This window comes from Anser anser (assembly GCF_964211835.1).
Source record: "Anser anser genome assembly, chromosome: 3".
In the NCBI taxonomy this organism is placed as follows: domain Eukaryota; kingdom Metazoa; phylum Chordata; class Aves; order Anseriformes; family Anatidae; genus Anser; species Anser anser.
This window is the reverse complement of record NC_139722.1, coordinates 80,088,690-80,106,549: the sequence shown is the minus strand read 5'-3', so window position 1 is coordinate 80,106,549 and position 17,860 is coordinate 80,088,690. Positions and strand designations below refer to the sequence as shown.

Below are 17,860 nucleotides of genomic sequence, written 5' to 3'. Positions count from 1 at the left end.
CCAGAGGTAATTCTGGTGAGGTGCTTTTTTTTCTTGTCTTTTGTTGTTGATTTTGTTTCGTGGGTTTCTTTCACTAAAATCTTCCTGCTATAAATGTATGACCCAGCTAACATCACTTCTTTTCTGAGAGAAGAAAGACACGGTTCCATATTGACTGTAGTATGTTCTGTGGGAGATGCCTATCAATGCGTACATGTATTAAGCCCTTCTCTACAAGGAGCATCAGCTAACACTGCTGCTCCCACCCACACGAAGTTTCAGCCTTCCTGAGGAAAAGCCCAGTTTATTGGTGGTACGTTGGTGGTTCCCAGTCACTCAGGTGAAGTGCAAAGCAGAAGTTGAAAGCTTTCTTCTGGTTTATTTCTGTGCTGCTGTAAAGGAGGAGGGCAAGGGAGGACTAACAGCAAGGTTGTGAGGCATCATGGCCTTTTATTTTTTTTCTTGGGCCACTGTCCAGCAGTAGCTTCACCTTTATAAAGCCTCCAATCCTCAGTCCAGTACTGTTGCTCTGCTGCACCACCTCTGTGCTGGGGTGAGAAGGCAGGGAATAGGGGTGAAAGGAGGAAGAAAAGGAGCAAGAAGAGCTTTACAACCATCTTTTAAGCCCTGCTTTAGAAAGAACCACTCCCTACCACATACTATGTGATCCTAAAATAGGGTCAGAGTAACTTTTAAGCTTCTTACCTCTGAGGGAAGATGAGCAGAGAAAGTGATACAGAAGTTGGTTGTCTCATGGCAGTTTTTCAATTACTTGTTGCACTACTGTGTTCCCTATTGAAAAGGCGTGTGTGTATTTTTATCGCCAAAGAAGATTGTCGATCATGTGCTTCAATAGAAACACTATGTCCAGTTAACAACTTATTTAGCCCTAAACATAATTCTCCAAAAACCTCTTTATGGGATCAAAAAATGAGCACCAGGCTTGGAAGTTGCAGGATTCATGATTTTTTTTTTTGAAAATGTTGATCTTGTGAGTGTATCACAAAATACTGGTGTCGGCTATTGTGTTGTGTTTTTTTTTTTTTTTGGAAGAGAGACGTAAAGGCTTTTCAGTGTTCATTGGGTGGGGTTTTTTTGGAGTTGCTTTATTAGTCTGGATCTACTGTTCACTGTACAAAGACAAGTGATAGCAATAAGAATGAGATAAAGAAGGATGTATACCAAATTAAGTAGAGATGTGTGCTAGAATAACTACTACTTTCTAGTACAGGCTTTCAACCTAGTACAGATGTGTTTTTAAAATGCAGTTTTAGCATTGATCTGTCATCTTCATATCTCATTAAATCTGAAATTTTTCAGGTCATTAGTTTATCAAATGGACTTGTCCTTGTTCCATTTTAAAAAAATGAAATTAAATGGTTGAATTATTTATATTACAAAAGCACATGCACTGTTTCACAGTGATCATTAAAGCCAATCTGAAAAATAGCATAGCAGATGATAGCAATTAAAGTCCTATTAATAAAGAACATATTTTCTTTACTGTAATTAAGGTCTGAGCCTTTATTAGCTCAATATTGTGGAACTTTTTTAAAGGATATGCTCACTTGAGGATAAAGATGATACGTGTATTCCATACTACAGGCACTAAGCAAACTGCATCCACTTCTGTACCTAAAAGCATTATGGGTCTTCACAAATTCTGTCCATCTGTAGTTCAGTCACTTTTATGTTTGCAGCTATTTTTAAAAAAGATAAAGACAAGAACCAGAATAGTTTCTGTTGTCTTCGCCTTTTGCTATGCAGAAGTTATCACACAATCATGGCTGTTATCTGCTTGCTTTTTGAAAGTGTCAGCTTTCTACCATCAGAATTATGGAACCCTACAAGTACTATACTTTAGTCATAGTGATGGCAATTTTTCAGCATGGTTACCCTGCAAAAAATTATTTGTATGCTGTCAGAGCAATGCGGCAGTAAGCATTTACTTTCTTCTGCCAGCCACTGGAGAAAGTGTCTAAATTCAACAGACATTCACAAACAACTGTGCTAGTGCTAGTGAATCTTGAAGCAGATTGTGTTGAATAAAACTCTGCTAATAATGTTGGCTGGGATATTGCTGAATATCTGATTGTGCTTCTCTCATTTTCCCCATTGTGCAGTTGATTTAATGTACTTTAGTAAAATCAGATGCTCCGAATGAGCATATTGCTTCTCTGAAGAAGTTGAGGCATGGAAGTCCGAATCACTGCACAGAGATTATCTGTTTGCAAATATCCAAATCACCCACACTGGGGTGACAGAGAGAACAAGGGAGTCTATTCAGTTCTGTTTCTGAGGCTTTTTTAACCAACGTAAATTTTTGGTCTGTTTTAACATATGATTATTAATACCACATGATTAATTCACTTTTTTTGAAACAGCTGTTCATGTTCTGACCAGTTTTCAGAATGTGAAAAATTAATGCTAGAAGTTCATTAGCCATATGTTGAGTATGCTATTTTGTCTTTCAAATTACTGTAGGAAGGGAACAGGGTAAACATTTAGAAAAGACTTTATTTTTAATAATGATTACAGCTTTCAAACCAAGTGGAACAAGACTTCTCAATCTTTCTTATTCCAGGACATTCCATGTAGCCACCCACGGTTTGTCTTGTTGGCTACAGCCCGGGATTCTGCTGTCTGAAACTCCCATTGTGTATAGTCTTTAAATCAGAGCTGAATGGCCTTTTAGAAATATGGTTGGTCATTCAAAAACTGTGGGTGTAATGCTCTGAAGTATACTCTACAGGAAGTTGAACTGGATAATCAAGACAGCCTTCGTGGTCTATATGATTCCATGTAAACTTCTGATATAAGCCAGTTGTTCTCTTGGACTTTTGAGGAAATGCTATAGTATTATAGTGTATTATAGTGTAGCAGTGCGAAGGTTAATAAGATGTTCATACTAGGTCAAATAGGAAAACCACATGTAATTGTGAATATATTCTTCACATATTACACACATAATTACAAACGTAATTGTGAATATATTCTTCACAGGCACACTGAAGATGGAATCTATACCGGGGCTTAGGAGATTTCTTTGTAGACACCTAACAGTAAGAATTTTTTTCTGTAATAGGATGGAAACTGTGGGAATATTAACCAGTTTGGGGATAGGGAAAGAATACACGGTTGTGCAATGGTGATAAGATGGACCTTTCTTATAATGGTGAAAAGATGGATCTCTGATTTCTACTGAGGAAAAATTCTAACATACATAACACGCACATGAGAGGGAGAGCATATGAAGTGTGATATAACTCACCAAGTCCATCTTTCTCAATGCAATTTTTTTTCAAAAAAAAAAAAGGAATGTGCCCAGCACTGTCGCACTGTCCTCCTTAGCAGCTGTGTGAGCTGTTTTTAAAGGATGTCTGGAATAACAGCTGTTGAAGTCAAGAATGAAGAGGTATTGTTAAGTGTGATTTAGAAATCAATGCAAATAATTTTAGAACAGCCAGGATATTGGTTTGGAACTGGCTAAGTGTTAACAAAAATGCCTAGGGCAAGGCTTGTCCCCAGCTCTCTTCTGTGTTCTAAAGATACAGCTTTGCATTTCATCCAGTGCCATGTGCATCTCTTGTTGGTGGAGAAGTGTGATACTGTCTTCCTGAACTACTTTTGGAGCCTCAGATGGTGCCAATGTTGATCTGAGGAAGCAAAGAGATCAATGGCTGGGGAAGGAAGAAGAGACGCATCCACTTCTTTCTTTGTGATGTTTGTATCTGGCAGTGTATAACTAAGGCCAACTCTACCTCAGTTGTAATATCCAGCAGGCAGTGTTCAAAGTTGTTTCTCTGCAATTAAAAAACACAGCACCCGGTTTACTTTTCTGCAGTTGCAGACTTCCTAGGCAATGCTGACCATAGCAACACATCCCTCATGCCTGTGGATGGACGCCTACAAGAAGTCACAAAATGGTCCACTGAAAGAGTCACCATGTCTTAAAACAAGGTGGTACCCAAGGGTCAGTCCATGCTGCTTCCCAGAAAATTAAGATTCACAAGCTTAGGGCAAACTGGACACCAGCAAGCTCTCAGATGGACTTAGCTGGGTTCTTAAATAAGCTTAGGAATGTTGAGGTATTGCTACCAAAGTAGACCTCAGTGGTCTGGCTGTATGGATGAATCCTTTTCAAGGAAACATGCATAGGTATGCAGTTTGAATTTTGAGCATGTAGCATTAACTAACTTATCTGAATGGGGCTGCTGGGAAATCAGCCTGTTTCCATTTTTCCTCCAGCTATATCTTTCTTAGAGCCATAGAAAAGATCCACATGCATGTAAATGAGGAAAAGTGGTCCTTCTCCAGTAACACAGAGTGAGAACTTTAAATTCTTGCCATTTTTTAATACAGAGGGAGAGGATCTCTATCAGCAGACAAAGAGTATTATAATTTCTCTTGACTGGAGTGCCTCTTCCCTGCATTCCCTCTCTTATATGATCTAGTTGGTTAAAGAAACTGCCCACATATTTCATGCTGCGCTACACAGATACCTTTTTGGCTTGATAAAATCATCTTATCTAGTATTTCATACCAGATTGCCAGTACAAATGCATGGAGCAGGTTTACAATCTACTTCAAAAATGTTTGAGTTTCTTATACCTGTGCTACAGCCATTCACGTAGGCCAGCACTAGGTCTGCAGCACCCATCTAGGCCTGGAGCAAGCTGATCATCTTGCCTCTTTCTTCTGTACTGTAATTGGATTTTATGTGCCTGACAGTGGGTTTCAGCATGCAACTTCTTGGCTATTCAAGTTGAACTTCATGATACAGGACTTCAAGGATGGAAATAGCTACTGCAAGAATAGCACTTATGCCGAGATTGTAAGTGCTGTTCTGATCCCCTCAATCTGTAAGCATCTAAGGTGGCATTGCCCTTGCAATCAGTGTTGGTTGCTTCTGGCAATCTCTATGGGTGTTTTTGTTGTTGTTGTTAGTTTTTGTCTGTCTGCTCACAACTGGGAGCAAACAGCAGCATGTTGGAGGTTCCTGTATGCCGAGCTGTTATAAGAGTTGGTTCTTTTACCTGTGACTTTCATATGTAGAGCACAACTGAGATGACATACCTGTTGAATTCTGCACTTCGGAATATCAGTTTTTGACAAATCCGCTCAGCTTCCTTTAAACCCCAGAGGAGCCACCCCTAGCTTACACGCTCATCTACTACACCCATCCTGAAGGGAATGATAAGACCCACTGTCATTAACCCTCTAATGTATAGGAATACAACTTCATATCTCTTTCAGTGCCTTGTATGTTACTGGCAGGCAGTCTAATGGCCTCTTAATTTGTGTGTGTGGATGAACTAATTAACAATACTAAAATATGAAATCACCTTATATTTTCTGATAGTCAAATCCACTGAGGGCTCTGAATTTGTCTTCATGCATAAGGCAAAATAATCAAAGAACCAGAGCTTGTTAAATTTGCCTTCATTAACACTGAATTCATTTGCCTAAATACTCTTACCCCTGCTGAGCTCACTTAAGAATACAATTTCCCTGTCTGATATTTCTTCTTCCTTCCCAGAATACATTTTCCAGCTAATAAGGAATCCTTTTTTTTTTCCACTTTGCATTTTATACAAACTTTTCTCTTTCTGTATGCTTCTTTTTGCCATAGTATCCAATGTCACATATTTATGAAAGATTATCTTGATGTCAAAGTAACTCTAGCTAAGACACCAGCTTGTAGCAACCTGCCAGGCGTGTTGATCAGGCTTAACTCTGTAAGAGTTCAACATCTACAGCACAGTCCCTTGGACAGGGAAGAAATTATGCATGTCATCTTATTTTCATTCATTTTATGAGAAAGCACTGCCAAGTGCATTGACCTTCTTAGCGCTTTGTTAAGGTAATTAACCGATCGGATCTTTTTATTGCCTTTGCGGCAATAAAACTCTTGGTTTGTCTGAGTGTTCCAGTGGATTTAGGTGCTACTTGTAAGTCAAAAGCCTCACTCTTTTTCCTGTCTCCTTCTGATTTTTCATCCTATTCTAAATCTGATATTTCACTTCAAAGCTTCTGGCATTAAGTCTTTAATTCTTATTTTAATCCATTTCTTGCCATCCAGGCATACTGAAATCCAGTGTCTTAATCAGCTGCACCTTCTTTGCTCACAGCTGTTTCCTCAACTTTTGATATCTGGTATATAAACCCTGTTAAGACACTTTCTGCTGAGTAAAATACCCAAGGCTACATCTGATATTTGGCAGGATAATCCCAGGGGTATTTTCTGTAGACTCCTTAACTCTCTTGAGCATTGTACAGTTCATGTTTCCTGTGAATATTGGAGAAGTGGCTTAATTGATTTTTCATTCAGTGTTCTGTCACTGACCTCTTTGTTAGCCTTCACTCCCCAATGCTATTCCCCAGTTTAATTTTCTCTCTATTTTTGGTGTGTTTTTTCTTTAGATTAGGACAAACAAACATGGGTGCAGGAGGATGTACACCTGCTCCCTGGGTCTGTCTGGCTCACTACATATTGAGGACAACACTCATTTATATTCATGCTGTTAGAGCCTTGTGCTGTATATGTTGATGCAAGCACTGAGAGAAAAATCTTGAGTATCTGGTGCTTCTGCATACAACTCTGTGCATTTTTATGTCTACTTTATCTAAAGGAAATTTCTAGAAAGGTGCAGTCTTGGCAGGAGCCGTACCAGTGAAGGGAAGGCTTTGCTGAAAAAGCTGGATCGGTACAGCTCCCAGCTGATTTACTTCACTTGTCCAGCCCTCTGCAAATTAAGCTGATTATCTGTGATCCTGTCCTTTTTGCCCATCTTGGGGAAATATGGGAGATGGTTTCTTTTAGTACCACAGTCTCCTTCCCTGGGCTTTTGCTGTCAGCTGACAATGTTGGAAGAAGCAGCCTCTGCCATGAGCATATCCAGGGCTGTTATGTTTTACCATCTTCATATTGTCATAATCCTCATCATATTTATGCGTGATGATTAACATTTAACCTAAAATTTAAGGCTTCAGAGACTTGTTACTCTACCTGTTTAAAACATACCTGTTTTGTATACCATTGATGTTAGGTGCTGAACAGTGTTTCAGAAATATAATCCTACAAGATTTGGTATCAGAGCCTTGGACCGATTATAATTTGATCCTCTACTATATGTTACATTAGACAACGATGTTGAAATTCCACAATATAAAGGCTTCAAATGTCTGTAAGCAGAAGCAAATAAAGACAGCCTGGAAAGTATTTGTTGTAGATTCAAACTTAGCTCTATTCAAATACACAATAAAATGTCATAATGACTTATGCAGAAGCACTAAAAAGATTTAATATTTCTAGTAAATCTTGTTTTTTAGGGTTTTGTAGGTGAAAAATGTTTCAAATGGCATTAAATAAAAACTAGAAAGTCAATGATCTGCAAAGCAAACCCACAAACTAGAATAAAATTATTTCACCCAAGTTTAATTTCATATCCATAAACATGTACATACTTGCAATGTTTCTATCTTAATATATCTTAAATTTTATTGACATAAATATGCATATAAATGCAAATAAAGAAAAATAAATGTACCAGTAGATATCAGAATTTACTCCCAAGATTACTCCAGCTACCAATTGACTGGAATTAGCTTAACGTGAAAAATTAAATGCCTGTGTCATAGTTCCCCCCCGACCCCCAGTATCTGAAGATCTTAGTTCAAGGCTCAAGTTCTCAGGATCTAAACAGGATTATAAAGAAATAACTTTTCAAAGCAGTGAATAATGGGTTTCTACATTTATGGTTTTTTTAATCTCTCATTTTTGTGTTGCACACAGAGCATGTAGCCATATGTGTATGACAGTTATTTTTGTTTAAAACCAATGTGTGCATATACTTCTTTAAAACAGAGTAAAATTCAAGCTTAGCAAGAAAATTTTAATGTTTATGCATTATTTAGTCCCAGTATTGCCAAGGAGTCTGCCCACACAGAGTCCTAACAGATGCTAGACAGATAGACAGGCTGCCAAAGGCTGAAGGCATTGCATAGTCTCCATCTCACATTCAGTGTCTTTTAAATTCAGCTGTTAATCTCTGTCTAGATCATTGAGATATAACAAGCTGGGAAAAAGAGATGACATTTTAGTGGTGTTTCAGACTCCCAAAATCTTTTTTAATATTAATTTCAATTCACATTCCTAATTTGTAGTAGTATTTAATTTTGGTTAAGTAAGAATAACCAGATGTAAAAGAAATCCTTAAAAAAGTAAGTCTTTGCTTCTACTTTTTGTATAGCCACATAGAAAACTAGTTTATGCACCAGCAGTCTGTAGGGGCATCAGAACCCACAGAAGACTTAAGGATGATGAAGGTGATAAAATGTGTTGTGTCCATATAAAATAAATATAAAAGAAAGATGCATATTCTGCATTTTCACTTGACAGTAGTGGGAAAGTGGTAGTTTAAATTCACTGAGTATATTGATAAGTTAAACTCTTTATCAAAGACTTAACTGTTTACGGTGCAAAACTGTCATATGAGTAAAGGTATCTAGGAACATTAGAACTTTGTACCCTAAAAATATTTATCATATTTCTGCTTAATGAACTGTAGAAAATATTGAAGTTCTAAGAAAGTGTAATATAAATATTCACTGATAAATCATGCTAAACTGGGATGTTGAAGTCTCAAATAAAAATTAGTCTTTTATATGTGTTTAAGGAAGTTATGAAGATGGGAAAAACTTGGCACAGATTTTTTTAAACCCTTTCCCTTCAAATGGGAAGCTTCCCCCTTTTGTAACCAGCACTGTTTGAAAATATACTTCACATCTATCAAGAGCAAGTTATTACCCTCACTCAGAACAAAACTTTACTGAGCATAAATTTCATGTTTCACAGAATCACAGAATGGTTGAGGCTAGAAGGTACTTCTGAAGTTTGTCTTGTCCAACCCACCTGCTTAAAAGCAGGTTCAGCTATAGTAGATTGCTCAGAGCTGTGTCCAGCATAGCTGAGTTTTGAATATTTCCAAGGATGGAGATCCCACAACCTCTCTTGGCAACCTGTTTTAATGCGTGGCCACCCTCACCATAGAAAGTCTTCACATGTTCAGTTTCCTCCATCTCAGTTTGTGCCTGCTGTCTCTGGGCCCTGTCACAGGCATCACTCACCTTCTTTAGTCCCCTGCATCATACATTTATACACACTGGTAAGATCCTTCACAAGGATCCTTATTTTCTTGAGGCTAACCAATCCCAGCTCTCTTAGCCTGTTCTCATATGTCATATCCTTCAGTCCTTTAATCATCTTCAGGGCCCTTCGCTGGACACGACCCAGTAGCTCCACGTCTCTCTTGTACTGGAGAGCCCAGAAGTAGACACAGCACTCCAGGTGTGGTCTCGCCAATGTTGAATAGAGGGTGAAAGGGTTGCCTTCCTCAACCTGTGACACCACTCATCCCTGGGTTGTTAACTGCAAAGGGGTTCCTGAAGTCGTACTAGTAAAGACCAAAGCAAAGAAGACATTTAGTACCTTGTCCTTCACCAGGTCCCCTCCCCATTCAGCAGTGGGTCCATGCTTTCCCTAGTCTTCCTTTTACTGCTGATAGACATGTAGAAATCCTTCCTGTTGCCCTTCACCATCCTCACTCGATTCAACTCCAGATGGGTTTGGCTTTCCTAACCCATTCTAATTCTAATTGGTTCTGACAATTTAAAAGGTGTTGAAGGCTTTCCTCTTATACTAGTGTCTTATGATTACTGAAGACCGAAATGCAGTTAGTCATTCTCTTATTTCAACTACAACTGTTTCTGAGGATCAGCTTCCTTGTGTTTATATGTAGGCAAACTTTAGCAGCTTCAGTTTTTCTGTGAGTAAAGCAATAGCACTTTGTCAATCCTTGGAGTTCCTATATCAGATAGAGAGGAAAATATGTAGTAAATTGGCTAAAACTGATAAGGAGCAATAATTTTTCGTATGTTTCTAGGAAAAAAAAAAAAAAAGAGAGAAAGTAAACCCAAATCCCGCCTTCCTAAATCTCTGTGTTGTAGTCTCTAGATGGCATTACCTTTAGTAAGTATATTTAGATATGTAAAATGGTAATGGCAAGTTTCCTTTAAGGTGTTTTGCAGAGCATGCCCTGGCAACAGTAATTTAAGAAGTTCTAGAGGCACTTGACAACTCTTAATGAAAGCAATAGCTTGAAAATCACACATTTCCAGGCCCTTAGGTGCAGTGTCGCAAGGCTCTCAAAAACCAAGAGAGGTTCACTTGAGTGTTCTTGTGAATGAAAACAAGCTCTGTTGCATCTTTTGTAGGAACAGTAGCTCAGAGGCAACTGCTGAAAGAAACAACAGTAAGTTCAAGCAGTGGTGAACGTAGAAATAGTAGGGTTTGCTGCAAGCAGTGGGCAGTTTAGGCTCCATGGCCTATTTTGCAAGAATTTGTAAATATTAAAGAATGATGAAAATGATGTAACGGAACAAGAAGCCAGGAGGGTCTCCTCCTGGATTTGGTTTCCTAGCAAATGCAAAACCTGCATTTTATTTGAGGTTTGGAAACCTTTTGATGAACCCTGAGCTTTGAGCACAGCTGGGGTGATTTATGACTGTGATTTCAATCTGTAGCGGACAGAACTGTACTGGGTTATGCTGCAGTTCTGAATTTTTGAGGTTTCACTTGAGTCATTAGCTTTTTCAGCCCTTCACTTAAATTGTTAGTGGATATAATTTTTCTCCCAGCTGTTCATTCAGACATTTCAGATAAATAAAAATGAAGCAATGCAAAGCAACCCCCCAACCTCCTAAACAGGGTTCAAATAAATAGAAGTCAGTTCTAGTTTCAGTTCAGTTTTACTTGCCCACTTTTATCTGATGTAGTTTTCGAGTCCTGTAGTATTTTTGAGAGAAAACAAAGTTGACAAGATTTGAATTTCTCATGGTTAAACTAAGCAAGGGTAACCAGGCTGTGCCTTGAAGAGATCATGTAGCTTGTTTTTATGAGCTTTGGTGGTTTTAAATAATATGCCTGTGCAAAATTAACAGAAGCTGTATTTTGCATATTTCACCTACTTTGAGTCGTGCCAAAGCACAGAATACACGAGAAGCACTGCTTCCACTGCAATTGGAAGGTTTATCAGTTAAAACTGGAGTGTGCTCTGCCTGTGCGATCGTTTGGTGACACAGAGACCAAAACATTTGAATGTTGTTAGTTATTCTGTGCCACCCTCCCAGTTCATTTGCAACTATTTACAAAAGAATTGGTAGGAAAGCTCAGGGAAACATCTTGTAAGTGCATTACTGATGTGGATACAGATGGTCAAGCGTTATATTGGGGGTGGAAACATAGAGGCAGATGAAATGAGTTAACCAGTGAAGGTGCATCCTCGCTGGCTGTCAACACAGTAGTGAATAAATTGTGCTTATGACCATGTTGTGCTGCTAAGGCAGCTGCCATGGAGAAGCTTGTGTCCCTGCTAGTCAACTCTCCCAGCTTGTATGCAGGTGGAGGTATGGAGCTGCCAGCTGGGTGTGGGCCACGGAGGAGTTTCATTCCAAACCATGCCTGGGAATTGCTTGAAGAGTGCTGGCTGAGCTGGACCAAAACCTTGCTAGGGACCTTTCTACCAGTTTAAGAACATACACAATACCCGTGTCTGGGTGCGTTGCCTGGAAGTGTTTAATATACCAGTATTGACATAGCTTTAGTGTCTTTTGGGATACTGGCACTGTCTTATTTTTCATTAACTTGGTTAAAAGATTTATTACGGGAAATTCAATGTGTACTTGCTATGTGAGCATGAAATATTGCATGTACTCCTGGTTTATTCTCAACTTGTGTGTGTGTTGAGCACTAATGACTATTGATGGCCAAATCTTTCCCAACAGTGTGTCAGGAACCCGCACTGCAATATGAATCTGATAGCCCAATGCAGGCAAGACAAAAGATCTGTTCTGGCCTGATGCCAAGAGAGCTGGCAGAAAAGAAAAATGTGTTCCAGGAAATAAGTACACATCATTCTTGAATCAGAAGCTGCTAGTTGCAGCACCAAGTATATTTTACAGGAAGCAAAAGCAAATTCAATGTTTTCCAATTTGTCCAGTGCCACAATAAAAAATCACGTTAGTGCAGCATGTTTATGGTAGGGTGGTTTGATCTTGAAAATGCAGCTACAATTCAGGGTTAATGCCAAGCATATGCTCACATAGTGATAGCATCTCCTACTGATTCAACAAATAAGATTCTTGTGTTTGTGAGAAATGTGCTTAGTTTCCATGTGCAGAGCCACATGCATCACACTTAGAGCTTCCTTTTTTTTCTATATCCACTTTCTCCTGGGGTCTCTTCTGTAATACTCAGGTCTCTTCCTGGCAATGTGATATATGCAGCAAAAATCAGAACCTGTGGTCCTGCTTCACAGCAGCAGGAAACGTGTTTTCCCAATGAAAACAGACATGTTTTTGCAGAAAGGTAATCTGGTACCTCAGTACGGTGATTAAGAATATACCTAATTGTAAGTGTGAATTTCAAATGAAGAATATATTTTTGTACCTTACTAAAGTAAAGCAGTAATGCCAATGAAAGATAATGCAATGTAAGCTATCTCACATTCATTCCAGTGCACGGTTTTAAAAGATGTGTTATTTTCAGATATTATTAGTTAAAACTTACCTCATTGCCTAAAATGTCACCATGTGGTTTTTGTTGTGTTTTTTTTTTTTTTTTTTTTTTCCTTCCAGCTGTGGGACCTACTGCAAAAGTTACAGTTCATCATGACGTACATCGCTCCCTGGCAGATTGCGTGGGGGTCGTCGTTCCATGTCTTTGCTCAGCTCTTTGCAATACCTCATATCCTTTATAAATTTATTCTTCTTTATTCTCAAATTCCTCTTCATGTATATAATTTATTTACAGTGTTTGAACAAGGTGTGAAGTTTCCAGGTAACTTGTATTTTAAAGTGTGAAAATGCTTAGAACACCTCCTGGGGAATATAGCTTTCTCTATTTTTTGACTGTATGGGATTTGAAACTGGGAAACCAAGTTCTGACTCAGACTGCTTTATTTATACTTGCCTACTTCTCACCTAGTCACATACTTCCACAGTTCACAGCACTGACTTCTGATGTGTCTGGAAATAAATGGTATGGCTGGCATACTACGTTCAGCTTGGGTGGACTTTTATGTACACAGAAGCTAGTTTTGTAAAGTGTTGGTCATATTGCTGATTAAGCTCTGAAGTATTAAGTACTTCCTCAGTTGCTTCCAGTTAGTATCTCAAATACAAATTCATGTCAGTGAGCTAATTCCTGTTGCAACTGTCCTGATTTATTTACTTATTGCATTTCAGAAGATGGATTTCACTATTTCTGTGTATGTTTTTCACTGTGGGACTGAAAAGCATTCTCCTTTTTTACATTTCCACTGTGTTTTATAAGTATGTTCATCAATGCTAAAATACTTCAGAAACTGTTTCAATGCCCATTCCAGGGCTATGACGTTGTCATAGAGAAGATTTTCTGAACAAAAATGTGTCACTTTAAGGTCTAAATCAGTTAGAATCTTGATGTAATATGGGGGAAAGACAATTAAAAAAAAAAACAACAACACTTTAACTGATCAAATTTAACTTTATTGGTATGTAAAGCATTTTCAGAGACTACCTTTTAATTTCTTCCTTCCCTTCCAACCAAAATTGTAGCAAAAGAGTTGGGTGGTTGTTGTGGTTTAACCCGGCTGGCAGCTAAACACCACACAGCCGTTCGCTCACCCTCCCCCCTCCCTCTCTGGGATGGGGGAGAGAAACGGGAAAGTGAAGCCTGTGAGTTGAGATAAAGACAGTTTATTAAGACAGGAATATAATAATAACAATAATAATAATAGTGATAATGATAATAGTATTAATAATAATAATGTGTACGAAACAAGTGATGCACAATGCAATTGCTGACCACCCGCTGACCGATGCCCAGCCTATCCCCGAGCAGCCAGCCCCCCACCCCGGCCAGCCACCCCTATATATTGTTTAGCATGACGGCAGATGGTATGGAATACCCCTTTGGCCAGTTTGGGTCAGCTGTCCTGGGTCTGTCCCCTCCCAGCTCCTGCTGCACCCCCAGCCTGCTCGCTGGCAGGACAGAGCGAGAAGCCGAAAAGTCCTTGGCCTGGTGTAAACACTGCTCTGCAACAATTAAAACATCAGCATGTTATCAGCGCTCTTCTCATCCTAATCCAAAACATAGCACCCTACCAGCTACTATGAGGGAAATTAACTCTGTCCTAACTGGAACCAGGACAGTGGTTTTAGTTCAGACCTACTGAAGAATTTTCTTAGTACTGCTTATTAAATATATACATTTAAGTCTTTGTCCCTTTCATCTCACAGAGAGTGTATTTTCCCCCTTGAGTGATTTTTTTTCCCTTTTGCTCTTTGCTCTGATATACTGAATTATATGCCGCATTGATTAACTGTTTTTGTTTAGAGTTAGGAAATATAAATGGGAGTCTTGAACAGAGAGAAGTGAAGACAGAACAACTCCCAAAAGGAAAGCTTTAAATTGGCTATTTACAAGAGGAAAGCATTTTAAAAAGTTTTGATTCATCAGAGCACTTTGAGTGATTTGTAGCAAATTATTATGGAATTTCAGAACAAAAAAAATGGTTTTCATCTCCATTGTAGGTGTATGAATTGCAGGAATGTACATATAACGTTATTTAGCAAAACATCTAAGAACTAAGATTATATTTCAACGAGTTTCCCTTTGATCATATATTTTGTGCAGTGATAACTTTACTCTTGATAAAAGTACCAATTAAGCTTTGCAAAATGGAAAGCCGTTAACTAAGCAGGATTCAGTTTATGTACGCAGTTATTACTGAAGTGATCTAGACTAGCTTTCTATTATTTATATTTATAATCTCCTTTGTAAATGCAAATCTGTCTTTCAAGGCAATGTTGCAATTAAGATACTGGTTAAATGTAAAAGTTACCATTCCCACAACAACAATAACTCTGCCTTTCTGCACAGTATTTTTATTTGTTGTTACCATAACCCTGCAGATGGTACTAATGAATACGTATTGCAGTTTGCAGAGGCACTAAGCCTACCATTTCTTTGCAGAGTTAATTATTTGTGGCTCTTAATGGCCTAGATCACTTCTGCAAACAGGACATCAATTTTTAAATTTCGAAGTGCCTCGGTGAGCTTTTGCCATAGAGCTCAGTGATACGGGAAGTTCCTCTCACTTTAGTGCATTTAATTCAGGCATGCAGGATACAAAGGGCAACACACCTGGAGCTTTGCCTTGGGGGAGGTTGTGGAGTCTCCGCCTTTAGAGACATTCAGGAATTCAGACAAACGTCTGTCAGGAGACATACATGTTTGGCTGTGGCTGCTAGATGGTCTAGGTGACCCCTTAGAGTCCCTCCTAATCCTGCAGGTCTGTGAACCGAAACACCAGGAACAGGAATGGGCTTCTGGCTGGAGCAGATCTGCTGCTTCACTTCCCAGTGTTTAAATGTGTAAGATGGGGTTATGTGCCTGTACCCCTTAAATGGTCAGCACACTGAGAAAGTCAGTCTGGTTTGTAGTTAAAGGAATACCTAATAAATGAACAGTGAGATTTGGAAAGAAAAAAAAAAAAGTGCTTGTAGTTCAGATTATTCTGTTTATAAGAGTTTCTGCTTTGGCTGTTTCAGGGTTACAGCTCTAGTGTCAGGAAAGGAAGCCCTTTGAAACTTGGTTCTCCCACTCTCTAAGTGATCTTGTGCCTGGTAGTGACCAAATATCTTGGTCCATAGTAATTGCAATTAAAAATGTGGGTTTGAAGCATCAGAGGGTTTGGGCTGGGTTTACCCAATAGTTTTGTATTGAAAAAAGGGGGTGGAAGATGTTGAAAACATCAGCCTTTTCAGTTGCTTGTTTTGAAGCTAATTTGAATTCAAACAGATTGTTAAATAATAATTAATCTTCAAATGGAACGTTTTATTTCATGCTGCGCAGTTTTTAGTTAATTCTCAAAATTTTATTTTGGCCACCTTAAAAAAGAAAATCCATTATTCTCAAAGAAACAAGTTCTGCTTCTACACCATTTAACATAGCAAAGATGGCACAGAGGAGAACCATCTTGGGATGTAGAACAAGGAAATACCTGTACCTTTTTGGCAGTTATGTATATACATCTGTATGCCACTGTACACATCAGCTGTAGGTAAGTCAGCCTGGCGCTGTTAGTTGTTCCCGTGATATGCTTACATACATGAAACACTTTATTAAAACCACTCTTCACGAGTCTAATGGGAAGTGGCTTCCAACTTGCATATAGTAGAGCATTATGCTTTCAGCAAAAATAAAAATGTTGCTACTGCTTATGTCTTTAACACAGGCAGTTCACAGGGGAGTCCTAAATGTCTTAACTCATGATGGTGGCAGTTTTAAAATCAATAATGGCATTAGAACCCTCTTAAGAAAACTTGATTTACTGTCCTTATCTGTCCTCCTTACTCGCTTTTTGTCTCTTCAGCTTCAGTGCCTCTTTCCCTTATCTGACACTTGTAAATACTTGTTCATCTTTTACAGCCAATGGTGGTTATGACTACAACATAACATGACAGTTTAACTTTTGATGCACTTGCTTCCTGCTCTGTGCTCTCTGTTGCTTTTTGAACTTTAGACTCTGAGGGCAGCTCATTTTGCAAGTTCGCTAATGCACAAAGACACCATTCAGGACCACTCTCTTTTAATAAGTTTGAGGGATTCGAGAGAGATCTCTTGGCAAATATTTGTTTCTAGATTTTGCAAATTACTTTGAAAACATGGCTAGTGAGCTGTTTTATGGAAATATTGTGCTGCAAATGATGCTACACGTGTAAAGATGATTATTGTAAAGTCTCAGACTGTGGGACACATTATTAGAACAGAGTAAGCTAAAGGACTGTGGTTATTGGGTGATTTGACAGTAATTTTAGTCTGAGATGCAATTAATTGCAGTACTTTGATCATTGCTACTTTGTCCTTGGCGTTTTTATTTAGTACTTTCTTCCCAAGATAAGCATAAGGAAGGACAACTGGTCTCTTATGCCAACTTGGAAACTATTTTCCCAAGATTTCATGGTACTGGTATGATTTAAAGAAGAGTTGATCCCTAACATGTAATTTGCCTACTTTTTTTGTGTGTATGTTTTTGTTTTTAAATCATGTTTCTTTTAACATGCATGTTTTTCTATATCCTTGTCTATCTTCTAAGATGCTTTCCAGCGGCCTGAAATATGAATTTACATTTAAAGTAAGCCATGGATTCTGGCACTCATGATGGTGTTTGGGTGATGTTTTCTATTCCTCTGCCCTCACCTTCTCATTTTGTAGATGTTTCAAAAAACATGAAATGCAGAACACTTTTACACTTTTTTAACCTTTCAGTCAGCATGGAATATTAAATTGTCGGTAAAAACTAACCTGAAAGCATGATTTTGAGGCAGCAGGTTGGATTGTATAGGCATAGCTGTTTCTCTACATACTAGATAATTTTAGAATAAGCAGAAACTCACAGAAGGCAATGCTGGATTCACTGGAAGCAAGACTAATGCACAGAACTAAGAATTTCCAAGAAAATCAATATTAGTGGTTTTTTTTTGTGTGTGTGTGAATTAAACCCTTTCTGTCAGACTTCTCGAAAGCCACTTTGTGTTGTAGAAGATATGCTCGCTTGCTGGAAAAGGGCACTTCACTGCTCTGGCTACAGTCTGGATCTGTCCTCAGGCAGGGATTAGACAGTCACCCTGCTAATACCATACTCTGTTCAGACACGTCACCTCCGTTACAGCTATGTAGCATTGAAAAGCCATGGATTACATGCTGGTAATTGGCAATTTGGCACTGCCTGCCTTCATTTCCTCTCCTCCCTCCACCTCTTCGGTAAAATAAATA

At 38.6% G+C, this 17,860-nt stretch overlaps 1 protein-coding gene across 7 annotated transcripts in view; it reads left to right on the top strand.

The window, feature by feature from the left end:
* Nucleotides 1–17,860, top strand: part of PCNX2 (pecanex 2) — a 165,623-nt gene that overhangs the window by 90,410 nt on the left and 57,353 nt on the right. For all 7 annotated transcript variants that reach the window (XR_014581368.1, XM_083828450.1, XM_083828451.1 and 4 more), the window contains one exon: nucleotides 12,676–12,785. Coding sequence is in view for 6 of the 7 variants with exons in the window: in XM_083828450.1 (XP_083684576.1) it covers nucleotides 12,676–12,785 (110 nt within the window). In the remaining variant the exon portion in view is untranslated. The remainder of the gene's footprint in view (nucleotides 1–12,675; nucleotides 12,786–17,860) is intronic.